The sequence below is a fragment of the Molossus molossus genome, unplaced genomic scaffold, assembly GCF_014108415.1.
Source record: "Molossus molossus isolate mMolMol1 unplaced genomic scaffold, mMolMol1.p scaffold_m16_p_12, whole genome shotgun sequence".
NCBI lineage: Eukaryota > Metazoa > Chordata > Mammalia > Chiroptera > Molossidae > Molossus > Molossus molossus.
This window is the reverse complement of record NW_023425347.1, coordinates 100,466,786-100,486,104: the sequence shown is the minus strand read 5'-3', so window position 1 is coordinate 100,486,104 and position 19,319 is coordinate 100,466,786. Positions and strand designations below refer to the sequence as shown.

Here is a 19,319-nt window from a genome sequence, read left to right as displayed (position 1 = left end):
AGGCAGCGAGGGAGGCGCAAAGGGACAGCTAAGACAGGCACCGCTCCCGGGACCCGCAGTCAGAAGAGGTGCCTTTTCCGCTTTTGCCTTTAGCTGCTCCCTCCCGCCGGCCTTCTCCTACCTGTGCCTGTCAGGATTGATTGCCAGCCCGCGTGGCTAACTTCCCTTCACAGCTCCATAGCAACAGCGGTTCGCAAATGCCAGCAAGTGTTTCTCTAAAGGGACTCTGTCCCTTACACAAAGTAGAACATTTTGAGCAAAATTTAAACACGGTTTTTGAATGGCGCGGTTCTGATTTCTTCACACTTCCAAATGCTCTCTTTGCAAACATGGGTGTCCCAGTTACCCTGGGCTGGTGCCAAGGCCTCGGCCCCGCGTCTGTCTCCTCAGCTTCGTGGCAGCTGTGGTACAACCTACAAACAAACGAGGAGAGAGAGCTGTGGGCCTCACAGCTGAGGGGCATGCGTGCGCGTGTGCGTGTGTGCGTGTGTGCACGCATGCGCTTTGTGTGTGCATGTGTGCAGTCGTGTGCTTGTGCATGCGTGCATGTGTGTGAGAGCACACACACCACGCAGAGATGATGGGCATGTCTCATCGATTGGCAGTGGCCACCCAGAACGCTGAGATTTGGGGGACCCCCTCTGAGCTTAGAGGGAAATGGAGCCGTCCACCACGGCTGCATGCGAAGTTCCAAGGGCCAAGGCAGAGAGTGGGGTTTGTGTGAGTGGTGAGAGCGAGTTATTCTGGTCTGCCCCCACTCCCACAGGTGAGATCAGGTTAAAATGCGGAGTCCGGTCAGCTCGGGGCAGAAATACCCAGAAAGGGCCTTGTGGCTTCGCGCCCTCTGCCTCGGCAGTGGGAGGAGGGGGAGGGGGCGCGGGGTGGATGGCGAGTAGGGGGGGTGCGGGGTGGATGGCGAGTAGGGAGGGTGCAGGGTGGATGGCAGGTAGAGCAGCCAGCAGCTGGCTGACAAGCTGCCCTCCTCCGCAGGCACAGCCCCTCCCGCCGCGCACGGGGCTCTCCCTGAGCGTGTGGCCCCTCGGGGCTGCACACCCCACCTTCCGTGCACGGGGCTCCCCCTGAGTGCTGTGGCCCCTCGGGGCTGCACACCCCACCTGCCGTGCACGGGGCTCCCTCTGAGCGCTGTGGCCCCTCGGGGTCGCACGTCCCACCTGCCACTGCCCAAGGACAGACGTGGCCCGTCCACGCTTGTCAGCCACCTACTGGGGAATGAATTCCCTTCTCATGTGGACTCTGCTCCCAGAGCCTGGGTCCGGAGGAGGGACGCAGACCTGAGCCCAGAGATCGGAGGAAAGAAGCAGGAGGGGCCGTGGGCAAGGGGGCCGAGGGCGGCTTTGGGAGTCCAGCTGCTTCGGGGCGACGTGGCGTCGGAGCTGGGCCTCGACAAGTGGGCAGAACAGGGGCGTGCCGAGAGAGTGCAGGGATCCCCAGCCTTGGGGACACTGTGGGCAGGGGGTGGGCAGAGCCGCTGAGTGGTCCTGAGGACTGAGCCAGGGGTGCGAGGAGGGAACGTGGGGGGCATGGGCGGAAGGCGGATCTGGCCGGCGTGGAGGCCTTGGGATCGGGAGTGGGTGCACGCGTGGGAAAGGAGGCCTGTGGAGGGTCAGCCGTGGACGGCGCCCTCAGAGCTGGGGCGTGGGAGGTGGCTGTCAGTCAGACGGGCGGCTGGCCAAGGCAGGAAGACCCGTCAGACGGCCGCAGCCAGGTTGCATGGGTCAGGCAGTGAGGACCAGACTGGGCAGTGGCCTTGGGTCAGAGAGAACAGCCTTCCCCTTTGTGTCTCTGCCCTCCTTCCCGGCTCCGGCATCAGCTAGGCCTTGGCCTTGAGCACCTTGGGAGCCAGGGTGGCCCCGTCGCTGTCTCCCAGCTCTGCGGCTCAGCCCTGCCCCCAGCAGCTCAGAGCTGCCCAGAGGAAGCTTCAGGAGACCTGGGTCTCCCCATCACACCATCCGAGGAGGGCCGGGGTCCCCATGGGCGTCAGAGTTGGTGAGCTCGCCCTCATCCGCCGTTGGTAAGGGGCCAGGGTCCCCCAGCCCGGCCTCGGGGCTCCAGCCAGGGGTCTCAGCATGCGAAGCAGGGATCAGCTCCCGGCCAGTGCTGGTTTCAGGATGCTGAGTCCTGCTAGTTTGGGTCAGTTCAGGTGGCCTGCAAGGCACAGGCTCCGGGGCAGGGGCGGGCCCCCCGCAGCAGCTCCGCAGAGGGGTGGCCCCCGATTTGCTCTGCCCTTAGGGCAGAAGTTTCTGTGAGCACCGAGGAGGCTCACAGGTTCCCGGCAGCTCCAGAGCCACTGGAGAGAGGAGGGAGATAAAGAGGGATTTAAAACGAAAATAACAAAAAGAAAAACTGTCACTTCTAATCCCATCCTGGCCCGGCCGTGGCTCTGCTACCCCCCAGTCTCCCTTTGAAGACGTCACCTGTTGAGTGCCACACTGACTTCGGCGACTACACTTTATCTTGTCCTTCCAAGGTATTAAAGAGGAACTGGGGAGCACATTAAAAAAACATACAGCCCAATTTAATCATGATTCCCTCCAAAACAATTGCCGGGATCTCGCCGTCACAGTTGCCAGAGCATAAAAATCCTGCAGCTGCCCGATGGGCCGGCGGTTCGTCCGCTGCCTCCTCCTCTGGCCCGCTGTTCCTCCGTCAGGGGACAGCTCTGGGGGTTAGCCGAGGGGGCCCCAGATGCTCCTGCAGAGCAGAGGGAGGGTGGCCCAGGTCCCAGCCTCCCAGACTTCCCTGCTCTGAGCACCTCCCACTCCATCCCCACCAGCGGGAAGATGTGGACAGAAATTGTGAGCTCTGCAGGCTAAGGCGGGGCCCGTCCCAGCCCCTGAGGACCTCACAGCGTAGTCACGGTCAAGGGTATAAAGGAGGACACTGGCCGGGAGGCCAGCCTCATTGTGATACCATGTTGGGGGAACAGCAACCAGCCCTGCCCTTCTGCACATGTGCTTCAGGGTGGTTCTGAACCCCAGGAAGGGGGCACAGCTCAGCAGCCGGGAGGGGGTAGGGTGGGGGTGGGGGGAGCTCCCTGTCCTCACCCTCTGCTTGTCCACTAGGGACACTAGACAAGTCACAGCCTTTCTTGGCTCAGTTTTCCCAACTGGAAAGTGATGGAAAACTTGGCCTGGATGGCCCCCAAGTTTCTTCCTTCCCGTCAGCCTCTGTCCCAAGAGGAAACCACAGCAGCGGGGGTGGCCCGTGATGGGAGGGGTCCTGGAGGAGCCTCCATGCACAGGCGAAAACATGTAAAGCGTGCATGAGAGGGGAGCCCTGGACTCCTCGGGGACCTGGGGCCTGGCCGGCGTCTGTGTGGCCTGGCTGCAGACTAGCAGGGACCCCAGTGGCTCGGCAGAACCCCTCCCATGGCTCGGGGGCCCTTCGGGCAGCACACTGCGTCCCCGGCATCGGCAAAGCCCAGTTGGGCTCCTTAGAGGATCTCACCTCCCGCATGAGCGCCGTCGGGTCCCTGTGGTTTTGTCCCACATACAGGTTCTGTAAGATCTCAGGGAAACTGGGTTGGGGGAGTCCGTCAGGACAGTAACGGCCGTTTGGAAGATGCAGCACGTGTCCGTGCAAAGGCCCTGCCTCACTGACTCTTCACAACAAGCCCCTCTGTTCACTTCACAGCTGAGAAGACGGAGGTGCGGAGGGGCCGCCCCAAGGCCGCAGCTGGGACCCCGCGGATCCAGGCTCCGAGCCAGGCTGCGGTCCCCAGAGCACCGCCCCGGCCACCCTGCCTCCCCGGCCCCTTTAGCGTCAGGCAGACCCGGGTTCGGAGGCGGGGCTTTTGTGGGCTGCTGCATTCTTTTCCCTCCACGGTCCCGTGCGTGAAGTAGGGACAACCGCTCCGGCCGCGTGGGGTGGGGAGTCAGCGAGCTAAGTCCCGGGAAGCACTTAGCACTCAGCACTGGAGCGCACAGGTGCAGAAGGGATGGTAGGGCTCCGGCACCAGCGTGGCTGTGGTTGTCATGGTAACCAGACAGCCTGAATCGTAGGGTGGAGCGATGGTGGCTTAGGGGGAGGAGCACCTATGATCTGTTTATGAGTTAGGGCCCCTGACTGATGCCATAGGAAATGCACCTTGAACTGACTTCAGGATAAGAGGACACTGGTGGTTCAAGTGAACGGAAGTCTCGAGGTGGGCTGGCTTCAGGTGTGACTGGATCCAGGAGCTCAGTCACTAGCAAAGGCTTAGTGTCTGACTCCCTGGGTCCTTCCTTTTCTGGTTGGCTTCCAGGAGCACTAGGCTTCATCACCCCAGTGATCGGCTCTGATTGCCACTCATGGCCAATCACCATGGCCCAGAGAATGCAGTGCTCCGATTGGCCAGCCTGAGTCACATGCTCCACCCCTGGACTGAGTCAGGGAGAGGTGGTTTGTTCCCTAAAGAACACCTGGACACTCTTATCACGAAAACACCGAATGCACTAGAATCGTGTTCAGCTCTGCATTAGCCGTGTGGCACCGCTCGGTCAGAGAGGACTCACGTGGCCCATGGGGATGGTGGCACATGCCCAGCTTCCTCCAGAGCTCCTGTGAGGAGCAGATGGACAGGAAAAGCTCCAGAGCACATCAATCACTCTAGAGAAGCCTGGGCAACTCTCTGGTTGTCATCTGATGGGGTTGACTCGCCGCCTAATCGGGCATAGTTCTGAGTGGGCACGGCAGCCCCAGGAGGAAGACAGACCCGTGTCCTTGGAGAGGGAGGGGGACAGCGGGGAGCAGCTTCCATCCTTCCAGGAGGACACGGCCAAGTCTGAGCCACCGGCAGGGCCTCTGAGGGTCGTGAGAAAGGGGTCCTGGCCCGAGTGAGCAGGGAGGCTGTGTGGCGTGTGGGTCTGGCTCCCAGGAGGGGCGAGGGGGGCTGAGGAGTGGACTGCCACCTTCTGAGACCTGCTCACCTGGCGTCCATGCCCCCAGCCCTGGCCGCACCCCCTCAGTCCCTGCCGGGCCAGGGCTCCTTCCCTGGAGTTCTGCGCCCCAGGGCTAGGTCCAGGGCTGGAGGAAGTCATGTTTGCAGTGACTTCTAATAAAGAAAAAGTGAGTTCACAGTGAGAGCAGGAGGCACCAGCAACCTCATTCACACTCAGGCTCCGCCATTGCGGGGGGGGGCACAGCTTGGCAAACAGGAAACGAGGGACAGACACGAACGCCCAGCTGACACTCCCAGCCCGGGGTCCCACCCTGGTGGGGGCACCGAGCATCATGGCGCCCCTGGATCTGGGTCCCAGAGAGGTGACCCCCGGCACCCTGCCTTCCTTCCATATCTCCACAGGGGCCAGCCGCCCAGGAACTCGTGTCATCGGATTTTTAAAATCTATTTCTCTATCTCAGCCCGTCTCCCTTGGGATGAGGAGTCTCCTCCATTAACTGCCCCTCTGTGCAGGGTTTGTGCTAAAATTACCTCCCTGAACTCCAAGGGGGACCTTTACTCTTAGCCTTCAGGGATCCGGAGAAAAAAGCAGGTTCACCTTCTTTTCCCCTTTCTGACCTAAAAGGTTTGAACCGCATCTCCTCTCGGCTATGTCTTTTTTTTTATCCTCACCCGATGACATTTTTGCATTTATCTTCAGATAGAGCGAGAGGGAGAGAGAGGGAGAAAGAGAGAGAGAAACATCGATGTGAGAGAGACACATCGAGTGGTTGCCACCCACACGACCCCAACCGGGGCCGGGGACAAACTGCAACCGAGTTACGTGCCCTGAGCGGGAACCGAACCTGGGACTCTCTGGTCCATGAGCCGACACTCTAACTGCTGAGCCAAACCAGCCTGGGCGGCTGTGTCTTTCTGGACATAAAACAAAATCCTATTTTTGTTTTCTCTGGCCAACCTCCCCCACCCTCGATCTCCGACCGCCTGCCTTGTGTTCCCCTTTCCAGACGCAGTTTGAATGCGGCGCCTCCGCGGCTGGTTTGCAGCTCCCGGGAGCCCATCTCTCCAGGCTGGTCCTTTCCGGCCCTGGGAAGGGCTCCGCACAGTGGCTCCCGTGAGCCCCAGGGCTCTTCTGGGGCTTGCTGCCTGGCACCCGGGCCCCACAGCCTCCGGGACAATTCGCTTCACCCTCCCAAGCACACTGCCTCGCTCCCCACCCACACCGGGTTCCTCTGCCCCCTCCACCTATGACCTCACGCGACCCTCTCGTGACCGATCACAAGTGACCTGGCACTTCATGGCCCATAAAAGTTTTGTGTCATCGCCCTAGCCGGTTTGGCTCAGCGGTTAGAGCGTCGGCCCGCGGACCAAAGAATCCTGGGTTCAATTCCAGGCAAGGGCACGGACCTTGGTTGCCGTTCGTCCCCGGCCCCGGTTGGGTTCGTGCGGGAGGCAGCCAGTCAATGTGTCTCTCTCACATCGATGTTTCTCTCTCTCTTTCTCCCTCCCTCCCACTCTGTCTGAAGATAAAGGTAAAAATATCCTCGGGTGAGGATTAAAAAAAAAAGTTTAGTTCACCATCTGCGAACATAGAGATGTTGTTGGCATTTCTTCCCCAGACCACTTGCAACGGCTACAACTCCATCCAGAGACATGCCCACACGTGCCCCACCCCACAGGTGCCGCCGCAGGATGAAACCTCCCCAGCGGCAGGCGCCCCGACAACGTAACCTTCCAGGGCTTTGGAGAAGCCCTTCCTCAGAGGCTTCTAGAAAGTCCAGGCAGGTGGTTGCTCTTTAGGCGTCTGTATCCGTTCAGGGCGGTGGTGACCCTCATGTCCAGTCTCCTGCGCGTCGAGACGTGGCCAGGGCTGTGCCGGGCGGGATTTCCCACAGTGAGCGTGTTTTTCCTGCATCACCCGGGGGCAGCAGAGGGCAGAACCGGCCGGCCCCAGAGCTGGAGTGGTTCCAGGAACCCCACACCAGGTGGAAATTGTTTAACTGTGTTCCCATGACTGGAAAATTCTGGTAATTGTGTAATAACAGCAGCAGCGGCAGCAACACTCGGCAATTACCCAGGGTTTTCATCTTCAGACCACTTTACCCACATTAACTAATTAAGTCTCCCAGCCTCTCTTCAAAGCGGGAAGGGCCGAGGCCCAGACTCCCTCGGTGCCCGGCTTAATGAGGGCGCCGGCTGCGGGGCCGTGGGCTTCCCCGGGCAGTGGCCCCTGCCCCTGCTCCGGCATCTGAGCCTCTCACAGGTGTCCCCCAATGCCCGCCCTGCTGAGCACGGGCCAGGAGGCGGGGAGATTGTCTGTGTCCCCTGCCACACCAGACGGCAGCAGTGGGTCCCAGTGCCCAGCAGGTGGATGGGGCCTGGCTCCCAGGGAGCACACAGTGTCAGCTGGCTATGCCTACTATTGGGGGCACCAGGTGCCCCCTTTTGGTTTCTACTCTTTTTTTTTAATCCTCGCCCAAGAATACTGTTTCCATTGATTTCTAAAGTGGAAGGGAAGGGCCGGTTTGGCTCAGCGGTTAGAGCGTCGGCCTGCAGTCCGGAGAGACCCGGGTTCGGTTCCCGCTAAGGGCATGTGCCTCGGTTGCAGTTTGTCCCCGGCCCTGGTTGGTCGTGCGGGTGGCGGCCACTCGGTGTGTCCCTTTCGCATCGATGTTTCTCTCTCCCTCTCTCTCTCCCTCCTGCTCTATCTGAACAGGGAATGAAAGGGTGTCCTCGGGTGAGGATAAAAAAAAAAAAAAGAAAGAAAGAAAAAATAAAGTGGAAGGGAAGGAGGAAGAGTGGGAGAGAGAAACATCGGTGTGACAGAGACACATCAATTGGTTGCTTCCCACGCGACCCTGACCAGGGCCGGGGATCAAACCCACAACCCAGGTACACGCCCTTGACCAGGAATCAAACCTGTGACCCTTTGGTCCTTGGGCCAGTGCTCTACCCACTGAGCCACACCGGCCAGGGCTCTAATCTTCTTTCTTTCTCTCCCTTTTTGCTTCTCTAACTGCCCCACCTTTGGGGACCTGGGTTTGCCCCCCATCACCAGGTGCGCAGCTCCTGGCTGTCCCGTCCACCCCACCCCACGCCCTGCCTGACCGCAGAGGCTGGCCTGCAGTCCCTGCTGTGGAGACAGGACTCGCTGTCTCGGCCCCACCGAGGAGCTCACAGGCCAGCACAGAGGACAGGACTCCAGCCCCACCCCGCTCCCCGCAGCGCCCCGCACCCCACATGACCAGGCAAGCTCCTGGACCGGTTCTCGCTCTGGCATAGACACCGGCTGGGCTGCAGCTGCCCAGGGCACCGAGGCTGGGCACACAGCCCTCCGTCCACCACCCAGCGAGTTCCCTCGGAGCCCCAGGGTTCCTGGGGAGCCAGGCGGTTCGGGGCTCAGGGCTGAGCAGTGAGGGTCTGCACCCCCGCAGCACGCACCAGCAGCACCTGATGCTGGGTCTGCAAGGGGCTGAACTGGGCAACGTAGGTGGGGCCTGGACACAGCTGACGTTCTGAAAGTCATCTCTGCAAATAGAGGCACCCCCCAGAGGTGCATGCTGGGGGTTCGGGCACCATCCTGCTCCCCGAGGAGCACCCAGCATGCACCCAGAGGTGGCGGTGAAATGTGGCCATCCATGCATGGGGTCCCACAAGGCTCCCCTTCCCATCTGGGCCAGAGAAGAGACACTAGGAGGGAGGAGGCAGTCTGCAGGGCCAGCGGATCCTGGGAGCCAGGCACCCACCCTGAGCTGTGTGTGTGTGTGTGTGTGTGTGTGTGTGTAGGGGGGACAAGGAGTTTCCATTTCTCTGGGCCTACGTAACCCACCCCCTGTGGCAGCCATCAGCAGAACACGAAGGGTGCAGAACCGAGCCTGCCAGGGCTCCATGACAGGTCCCTCTGCAGGTGGAGACACCGCCCACCTCATGACTCTGCCCAGAGCGGAGGAGCAGTGCCAGGCTGCCCAGGGCAGCTGGAGCACAGGCCAGAGGATTTTCCCGTGACCGTGGTGCAGGGACCCCACCGCCACTCTCCTTCCCTGATGCTTCCCGCCCTTCTTTCTGCCAGCCCCGCCCTCCCGCTCTGTGGGCACCTCCCCCGTGTGAGGGGCTTTGGCACGGGCCGTTGGAATCCGAAGCAACCGCGCTATTAGGACAAATGCACTCGCAGCCCCGGCTTGTGGCGCGAACAATGCCGGTGTGTCTCCCGCCCCCGGGCCCCCGCGGCGAGCGGGAGGTGTGTGGCACCATTACATGCCATTATGACTTACTTTCTGGGTAATGTATACATTTTCACTCTCGCACAGCCTCTCTCCTTCATTTTTCATGAGAACTGGCACGAGATTAATGACGGAGCCCCAGAAGAAACGGAACACCATGCCACTCTGATTTATTGACCACTTAGCGTTGATGAAGCTGCAAACAAGAGTCAAACAGATGTTGCAGCTGCATTTTTCTTTATCAAAACCAACAGCTTTTTGCATGTTTAACCACTTCGCGCCCAGCTGTCCCGCTTCTTCCGCAGGAAGGGGAGCTGCCTCTGGGGTGGAGGACCGGGGCTGTGGGGACCCCGACAGCCGATGCCCAGAGCCCACCCCCGGCGGTGGCCAAGAGGAGGACGTGAGGGCCCCCGGGCTCTGGCTCTGGGAGACTTGGGCCCCCACCGTGGGTCTCTAGGGAAGAGCACACTGCTGCACCCCCTTCCAGGGCCTGCTGTCTAACCCTGGGGTGGGCTCAGCATGCGGACACGCAGCGCCCAGCCTCCCCCCAAAACTGGAATGCCTCCCACCTCCGCCTTGAACTGGGAGCAGGTGGCTGACACCCATGCAAATCGGCAGGGTCGGTAGGCTGGCGTGTGGGTGCCGGCTGTGGGTCAGGCCCGTCCCGAGCCCCTTCTCCGCGTCACCTTCCCCCCACAAGGCAAGGCCAGTCACTGTCCCCCCGTCCTGAGAGCACACGCTCAGGCCTGACCAGACCAAGCGCGTGCCTGGGTGGACCGCCCAGCCCTGCACCCCCCTCCCCTCTCAGAAACCAGAGCCCGGAGCTGGGGCTCTCCCTCCAGGCTGGCAGTCAGAGCTCCCCCGTGGGAAGCTTGGCACCCGCCACCCCCGTCTCTGTGCCATCCCACCCGCTCACCGTGGCTGTCACCAGCCTGGCTTCCCACACCTCTCCGCTGTGCCTCTTTGTTTCTCTCTCCTTCTCCTCCCCTCCTCCCCTCCTGTCCCCCCTGCCCAGCGCCGGCCTGAGGTCCCGGCCTCCAGGTCTGGGTTCTGCCCTGGGCCCTGCACCTGCTTCTCCCTGCAGGGGCCTGCTGGGAAAGCCTGTGGGAACCATCAGGAGACGGGGCTCAGCCCTGCCCCCCCGCTGCTTCCCTGGCCCCACTTGCCCAGGGCCTGAGGGTCTGGGATCTGTGGTGTTTGGGGCAGGATTCTTCCGGATCACTCGGCCATGCTGGGCACCCCCAGGCACCCCTCTGCTGCCCACCCGGCCCCTGAACACTGCACAGTGGCTGCCACCCTCAGGAGGAGTGGCGTGAGGACATGTCCACAGCAGCCACCCGCCCTGAGCCCCCACTGCGCACCAGCCCCTCCTCTCCAGCCTGCCCTCCCCGCCTCCACACGCTCAGTCCTGGAGAGGGAGCTTCCCTGGTCCCCAGGTCTCCCCACGGGCACCTAGGGCACCCTGGTCAGGACAGACGAGCCTGCACCTGAAGGGGGGACAGAATCCCCCCCGGCCTCTCCCTCAGCCCCAGTCCTTCCCCCCCAAGGGCGGGGGAGCCTTTGTGCGGACAGTGCCCCCCGTCAGGGCAGCGTGTTCCCCTGGAACTCGGCAGTCAACCGACAGCAGCCCAAAGGCTGGGTGAGCCTCTGGCCAGGCCAGGCCGAGGCCCGGGGAGGGGGCAACTCTCGGGCATCTGGAGCCCCGCTGCCCAGACCCCCAGGGCTCCTGTCTCCCAGTACCTGCTAAAGGTGTTTCCTTGGCTTGGAACTGTACCTGGAATTCCCAGACTGTGTGCCTGGGAACAGAGTCCCAGAGGTGCTCAGGTTCACGGCCGGATGAGCCCGGAAAGCCTTCCTGCACACACGGAGGGTTCTCCCGCGCAGGGTGCCGTCAAGGCTCTGACAAGTCCCGCAGGAAGGCAGCCGGTGAACTGTGCTCTGCAGAACATTCTGTGTGTGTGTGTGTGTGTGTGTGTGTGTGTGTGTGTGTGTTACATGCCCCTAGCGGGAACCGAACCTGGAACTCTCTGGTCCGCAGGCCCACGCCAACTGCTGAGCCAGACTGGCCAGGGCTCTGCAGAACATTCTTAACCTCCCCTGTGCCTTTGGACGTAAGGGTCCTCAGCTTGTCCTTCTTACTCCTGTTTGTCCCCATGGGTCGGTGATAGGTGCTGTCTGGAAACAGTGTGTTCAGAGGCGACTGAGTTGGGTCCCAGGAGGTGCCTTCCCAGCGCCTTCCGCTAATGAGGCCCCTGCCCGAAGGTCCTGCCGCTTGGGCTGGGCTGATCAGCACATTCCAACCTCTTTTCCAGACAAAAGGCTGAGGTGGCGATGACTTAAGGGACCCGCTGAGCCATCTGTGAGGGGCTGGGAGCTCTTGGGCCCCTCGGGTGCTGGGTGGACACCAGCTGAGCCTTCCATGAGGGGCTGGGGGCTCCTGGGCCCCTCGGGTGCTGGGTGGACACCAGCTGAGCCTTCCATGAGGGGCTGTGGAGGCTCCCGGGCCCCTCGGGTGCTGGGTGGACACCAGCTGAGCCTTCCATGAGGGGCTGTGGAGGCTCCTGGGCCCCTCGGGTGCTGGGTGGACACCAGCTGAGCCTTCTATGAGGGGCTGGGGGCTCCTGGGCCCCTCGGGTGCTGGGTGGACACCAGCTGAGCCTTCCATGAGGGGCTGGGGGCTCCCGGGCCCCTCGGGTGCTGGGTGGACACCTCCGCCTCCTCGCTTGGCTCTCCTCTCCTCTTCAGCTGTCATCCCTGGAGGGAGGTGGGAGGATCGTGAGTCAGCAGGGAGGAGACAGCTCTGGGACACCACCTCCCCCTGGGTCAGCTGGCTGTCACCCACCCTCCGCGTGTGGCCGGTGGGACCGAGCACCTGCTTTGTGCCAGCCCTGCTCTGGGCTCGGGGACCCCGCTGTGCTCAGAGAGGAGAGGTGGCTTTGGCTGCTGGGGAAGCAAAGGAGCAGCACAGAGCAGGGCATGGGGGCGGGAGGGCACTGTGTTTGGGGGATCGCTGAGTAAGGCGTCCGTGGGGAGGGGCGCTGAGACTTGTACTGACGATGTCTGGCAGAGAGCATGTCAGCCAGAGGACAGAGAGCGCACAGATTTGGGGGGAGTGGGTGGCGGGAGCCCAGTGAGCCTAGGGGAGCGTGAGTGGCTGGAGAGGAAAGCAGATTGTGGGTCCCTGTAACCATATCGGGGGGGGTTTCATTGGTCATTGCCAGTGGGTCCCTGTAACCATATTGGGGGGGGCTGGGTTTCATTGGTCATTGCCGGTGGGTCCCTGTAACCATATTGGGGGGTGGGTTTCATTGGTCATTGCCGGTGGGTCCCTGTAACCATATTGGGGGGGGTGGGTTTCATTGGTCATTGCCGGTGGGTCCCTGTAACCATATTGGGGGGTGGGTTTCATTGGTCATTGCTGGAATTACAGTCTCTCCTGCTGGTGTTGGGAGAAGGGACTGGGAGGGAGGAGGTGGGGAGGGGGACCCAGGCTGGGCGTCCACACAGCAGGCTCACACCCATGTTCTCGGGGGAGCAGAGAGGGTGGGGCAGGAGAACTGACAGAAGTGGGTGACAGACAGGTCAGGAGGGAGGGGGAGAGGCGCAGAAAGAGAGACTCCGGGTTTTGACCTGGTGATTCGGGGAAGTCAGGCGCCATTCGTCATGGGGTACAGCCTGGGACGGCCGTCTGGCTCGGCCACGGGAAGTGGGGTGTTCAGGTGAGCCCCGAGCCTGGAGCACAGCAGAGAGGTGGCAGGGAGAAGCTAGGGGTCCTCGCAGCAAGCTGAAGGCCGCGATGTGTGAGGGCACCGAGCGGGAGGGACGAGACCAGGCCACGAGGACCGGAGAGTTCTGGGCTCGTCCCGGGGGAGGGCCCACCGGCAGGAACAGGGCTCAGGACAGGGGCTGCCGTGTTCTGAGTGAGTGAACTGTGCTGGAAGCTTAACTCTGGCCGTTCTCTCAGGACAAACAGCATTTTGTGTGGTCGGGGTTTGGTGGCAATTGGCAGCAGGACTTGTGTCTGACCACACGGGCTTCACACTCTCCGTGGCCCCGGCGTGGCCCCGACAGCAGCCTCATGAGAGGACAGGGTCACTCTTCCCCCACAGGCGACGGGCTGGACGGGCTGGCGGCAGCAGGAGGAAGGGATGGGCCTCCTTGCCCATAGTTCTCTCCAGAAGGTTCTGGAACTTCTCCGAGACTTTTACTTACCTCACTTTCCCCTCCACAGCCCAGACCACCCTCCTGGGCTCTCTCCCCCACGCCTCTAACACCAGGCCAGGCCTCCCAGACTTTGGGGGATCATCTTCAAAGGTCGTGCTCTCTTGGGGTGGGATGACCGCTAGCATCGTCATGGAAATTCCACAGCACAGGGAGAAGCTGACGGACAAAGCTGTCCGACCCCCACCCACAAGGCCTGTCCTGGGTGGTGAACCCCAGAGAGCCTTGGAGCAGCCCAGGGAAGAATCGAGACCCCAGAGTCCCGCCGGGTGTGCTGCGCAGTGTCCTGCCCAGTCCCCAAGCTGGACGCCCCTCCCCCACCTCCCCCAGCCTTCCTGCAGCCTGCGCCCCGCCCCCCCCCCCCCCCCCAGCAGAGGAGCGCTCGGTGGGGATCTGCCATTGTGAGCGCTCAGGGAAACTGACACTACATTGGGACTCCGCGGCTAATATATTTTCCTGCCAGAAACACCCGATAAAATGCACAACTAATGAATGAGATCGCAACATTGCCAAGAAGTGATGTGTGCCCCAAATTTCCAAAAATACCTCAATCCCTCTGTGTCTTAAAACCAGCCCCAAGCCAGGAAGTTAGTACTTAAAATTCAACTGGGGACTTGGATCTGCGGAACTCCAGGCCCCGGCAAGGGGTATGTGGTTGAGACAGAAACCACGAAGCCGCCTGCTTCAGGGCTTCCGAATCCCAACCGAGTCTCCTTGAACCTGGGGGCTGGGACCTCCTCCCAGCTGTATCCAGACCGCGGAGAGTGGGGCTCCGGGAAGGGTCTGGTCCCTGAGTCAAAGGTTCCGTGGAGGATCTAGAATCCCCGAATCAGTAGTTACAGAGGCGGGCCCGGCCACTGGGTGTGTGAACCCCTGACAGGTGGCGTTGCTGTGCCTTGGGACATTTTCCGGGGCTGTGAGAGGGGTGTCCACAGCCCACAGAGAGGCCTCAGGCTGGGAAAGGTTGGGACCAGCCTTGCTCTGAGCCTCCTAGGGTGCCCTGTCCAGAAAGGCTGCCTGCCCTTCACAGACTGGAAAAAGGAAGCCAGAGGTCAGCAGTACACCCGTCTGGGAAGGGTAAGAACGGGGGGCCCAGAGCCAGCCTGATTCAACCCTGCTAATGTGAAATGAGAGTGGTCGTTGCTGGACGCTGGGATAGCTCCGGGCATTGCCCCTGTGGTTGAAGAGATAAGGAGGCGCACAGACCAGTAAGATACAAACCCACTCTCCATCCCGCTGTGGCATCAGGGAATGCTCCCTGGAGGAGGCGGCAAGCCTCTGCTTCTTCTCAACGAACAGGTGGGGCTGGTTATGCAGAAAAGGAGCTGGGCGCTGAAGGAAGGGACAGAGCGTCTGAAATAGGAGAGTCCGGGGCTCTATGCAGGAATTCCTGGCTTGGGGGTTTCGGTGCATGGTGAAGGTGCCCTCGGATCCCCAAGCCCCTGCCTGTCCTACCACCTTGGTCTCCCACAGTCTTTGCCCGGCGCTCCGTGGGGCCGTGGGCAGGAAGCTGCGGGTCCCTCACATCCCGGCGGCTGTCACCTCGGCGCCCTCCTGCAGGGCCAGCTCCTGCTCCCGGGGCTGCGATCAGAGGAAGCCTCGGGGGGCCTGCTGGCCCTGCGGCTCTTTGATGCCCACTCAGCCACTGCTACTGCTGCCTGTCCAAGCTCAGGCTCAAGCAGGAGCCCCCAGCCCAGACACAGCCCCGGGGGGGGGGGGGGCAGTGTGCTGGGCCACAGGAAGAACTCCGGTGTCCCTCCTCAGGTCCCTGAGCCACCTCCCTCTTGGGCGTATGGCAAGGATGCCGTGAACTTGAGGTGGGAAAGAGCTGAGACCAAGTGAGAAGAGGCCACCGGGTGTCTCGGCAGGACCTGAACCTGGAGCCAGGGTCCTGGCTTCCGGCCCAGGCTCTGTCCCTCCCCAGACACACAGCTTCGCGCAAGTCCCAGCTTCTCCGTGCACAGTCTCCTCACTGTAGACGGGGGACCCTGCCCGCCCCGCTCCCCGGCCGGCGTGGGCACCCAATGAGATAATGGCTGAAAGTGCTTCGACGAGAACCCCGTGCTGCCGATGTCAGGGATTATCGTCGTTATTAAGGAGCGTGATTACCGCCATCCAGAAGAGCTGCCATTAGGCGCAGGCTCCTTGGTCGTGTTGATTTAATTTCCTGGTTAACTGAGCGTTGGCAAGAAAGAAAAAAACCCTATGTTTCAACCCTTATTGAAAATCTTTTCAAATGACACCAGTCGACTTTCTTGCACTGGCCGTGTGCCATCGTGAGTCTGTGTAGTAACACATTGATTGATTCACATATTCATTTATTGCGCTCGTTCTGACCACACCCTCAGAGGTGGCTGCAGACCCCGCCTCCGCCAGGCCTGGGGTCCTCGTGCCCACGTGGGGCTCGTGGTCAGGTGTCAAGCAGGGAGAGCAGAGGACACAGCTCTGGGAAGAGAGCGCAGGAAGGGACCTTCCAAGAGGCTCTTTCTGGAGTTCCCAGCAGCATCTTGATACATTGTTGCAAGTTTCCTTAGTTCAGGAAATGCCTTCTGGTGGGATAGAAGCTGTTTCCTGGGTTTTCCCAGCTGCCTTATAAAGTTACCTGATTGCTTTCGAACGAACGTGTCAGGCCTGATGTGGCCAAACGCTGGCCTTGCTTTTTGGGGACCACAAAAAGCCCTGGAGGGTGCTGAGCTCCTCGCGTGGAAGCTGCCCCCCTTGCAGAGGCCCCTCGGCTGTCACCGTCAGAGCTGGTGGTGGGCAGAAGGGGACCGAGAACACTTGGAATCGAGTCCAAGGGGAAGAGGCTGACCCGTTTCAGTAGAACCACTCGGCGACAAACAGTGCCTTCGAAGTTTCCCCGTTCGGACGCCCCAGTGAGGGTTTCAAGGCCAAGTCCCCAGAGGCTGTGAGTGGCAGCTGCCTCCTGGGCGATGCTTGACGGGAATGTGCTAATAGGGCTGTTCGCACGGGCAGAGGGGTGTCCGCCCTTAGGGTCAGGATGCTGTGGGCCCTGGGACTCGGTTTCCCCTCGGGAAGAAGCGGGTGGCAATGTCTGCGTCGGGGGTGTCGGCGCGCTGTGGTGAGGACGTGTGTCGAGCGTGGGTCAGGCCCTGGGCTCCTGGGCAGCTGTTGGCATGAGGTCCTAAGGTCTGGGAGGTGGGGCTGAGATGTGTCTGACCTCGTGTGTGGTCTTCATTGCCTGGGAATTACACTATGTATAGGGAAGTGGTTTTCAACGGGGCCGTTTTGTCCCCCAGGGTCCACTGGGCCATGTCTGGAGTCCTTTCTGGCCACAGCTGTGGGCTGGGTGTAGCGGGGCTGGCAGGTCGATGCCAGGTCAGCCCTGCTCAGGGAGCCGTCTGACTCCACGTGCTGTGGGGCCGAGGGCAGCGAACCCGGTGTCTGCGCCTGGCGGGGAGGGGCTGGTCAGACGCCATGCCACCCTCATGCGGCCACTCTCTGCTCTCCCCCCAGAACCCCGACATCGTCCTGGTGCACTATCTCAACGTCCCGGCCATCGAGGACTGCGGCAAGCCCTGCGGCCCCATCCTCTGCTCCATCAACACTGACAAGAAGGAGTGGGCGAAATGGACGAAGGAGGAGCTCATCGGGCAGCTGAAGCCCATGTGTGAGTAGGCTCGGCCGCCGGGCCCGAGGTCCTGCACCGGGGCCCAGGCCAGCGTCGTCCAGGCGGGGCCTTGGGGACCCAGATGTGGGAGCCCCCTTCCACTCGGATGGCGGTGACACGGTGAACTAGCTTTGATGAGGGTCACCCCCACCCCACCCTGTACGATCCTCACAAGCTCCGTACGCGATGGGCAGGGCACGGAATGCCCGGCCCCTATCACGGGTGGAAAAGTGCGGTTCCTAGGCACACGCACAGGGAGGAGCAGGGCCAGGAGTGCGGGGACTGCTGTCTCCTGGGAGGCGGACAGGAGAACCGCGGCATCAGGGTGGGAAGGGCCTGTGGGACCCAGGAGGGGTGGCCGGAGCTGGCTCTCCTGCCCTCGGCCCGTCTGCTCCTGGACCGGAGGCCGCGGCTCCCAGACCGGCTGGCACATGGATGATGGTAATCAAGCTGCATTTCATTTTGTCAGCAAAGTGATGCTTTCTGAAGCATCTGTCAGGTGCAAATCACAGAATGCAGAACTCCAAGTGAGTCCAGAAAGCTGGGCCTTGGCCGGTGCCTCGTTTCCATGGGCCTTGGCTCCTGGCGGCCACTGCAGGTTCTTTCGGTGGCTTCTCCTGCCACCTGGACACCTGGGCTCAGGAAGAACAGACTGGGGGTCAGCCAGATCCAAGAAGAGGTTCTGGAACATTGACCAAGAAGAGGTTCTGGAACATTGACCGCGGGCTCAGGACAGAGATCTGTCATCATATGGGACTTCAGAGAGCAGACCAGCAGGTCCCCCGGAGCCCGCGCCTCCCTTGGAGGCGGGGCTGCAGGGAAGAAGCCGTTGGGAGCAACCGAAATGTCCTTCCCTGGAAGGAGTGTGTCCCGTCTCTGGGAGTATCTGAGCCGAAGCCAGGTGGTACCAGCAGTAACCAGCTAATCTTGAGAGTTCCTCAGTGCTCAGACTGGGGGCTCCCCCTTGTCCCAAGGTTGGGAATGGGGATCAGGAGAGACAGAGGGGTCTGTATGGGGAGGGAAGCCACCAGCCCGGGTGGCCCAGGGGCTGGACTCCAGCTGGAACTCATTCTCATGTCACCCTCCTGAGCCAAGAGCCCCATGAGGCTCCGGCCAGCTCACCCTGATGCTGCTGCCACCACCAGGAACACAGAACCAGGTGGCCCAGGGCCTTCTGAGCTCAGGCTGTGTCTCTTCCCGATGGCCAAGGGGATTAAGCTCCATGAATCCCAGGAGTGGAAGACGGACCTCTGCCGCTTACCTGAAAGTCCCCATGGCCTATTCAAAAGTCTGCAGCGCATCCAGACAGTTATGTAAAATTACAGCAGACGCCCGGTACGTCTTGTCACCCCGGACTCCCCGAGCGGCGCACGGACACGCGAGTGCACGTGTGTGTGTGGCCCTGGTCACAGACGCACGGCCTGGAAACTCGGCCCGGAAAACGCAGCTCCGATAAAAGCTCGCAGTGCCGACCAGGCTGGGAACATGCACGGGGCATGGCTGACGTGTTCGGGGGACGCAGAGATGCCGGAAGCCAAGAAGGCATCGGACGTGGTTCCAGAATCGGGCGTGCCACCCAGCACTGGAGCCAAACACATTAGCTTCATCGTATTTTCACATACATGCCTTCCTTCGAAGACTTCACAGTTTGATTTCCTGATGTCTCCTCACTTCTCTACCCTGCAGCAGAGTCGTCAGTGGCTTAATCAAATCGCTGTGCTTCTCAGCGGCGAAGGGACACCCCAGCTGCAGCCTTTGTCACCTGCTGCCAGGCGGGGGCTCGCGGTCTTTAGCTTTGGGGTCTCACAAACGCCTCCGAGTAAGCCAGACGGACCCCGGAACCCCGCCTTGATTCTCCCAGCGGTGTCCTTTGGTCCCGTGGGGGCTCGCCTCCAACCTGCAGTGTGAGGGATGTCTCTGCCAGATTTTTTAAAACGGGGAAAAAATGTGATATCTGATAGGAATTCCCCATTGGCTTCTCTTCCCGTCTTTGCAATCCCTTCTGTGGTCGTTAGAATGCGGGTTCTACTGCGGTGACAGAGACGAAGGAACTGGTGGCTCATAAGACAGAAGGAGATTCCTCTCTCACGTAGCAGTCCAAGGTTGACATGGCCGCCCCAGTGTCAGGGAGCAGCCCCCCGGGCTCCTTCCAGCTGGTTGCTCTGCCATTCCTAGGGAGTTGCCCTCTCTTACATGGCCCAATGTGGCTGCCCCAGCTCCTGCCATCACAACTGCATTCCAACCAGAGAAAGTGGAGGGCAGTTGTTTTCCCTTTTGGGACAGGATCCAGATGTGGCCCACACTTCTGTTCATATGTCACTGGCCAGAATTTGGTCATATGGGCACC

General features: G+C 61.3%; 1 protein-coding gene across 3 annotated transcripts in view; it reads left to right on the top strand.

The window, feature by feature from the left end:
• The window catches only part of CAMTA1 (calmodulin binding transcription activator 1), a 797,376-nt gene that overhangs the window by 680,385 nt on the left and 97,672 nt on the right, over positions 1 to 19,319 (top strand). For all 3 annotated transcript variants that reach the window (XM_036255211.1, XM_036255212.1, XM_036255210.1), the window contains exon 7: positions 16,819 to 16,972. In XM_036255211.1, coding sequence (XP_036111104.1) covers positions 16,819 to 16,972 — 154 coding nt within the window. The remainder of the gene's footprint in view (positions 1 to 16,818; positions 16,973 to 19,319) is intronic.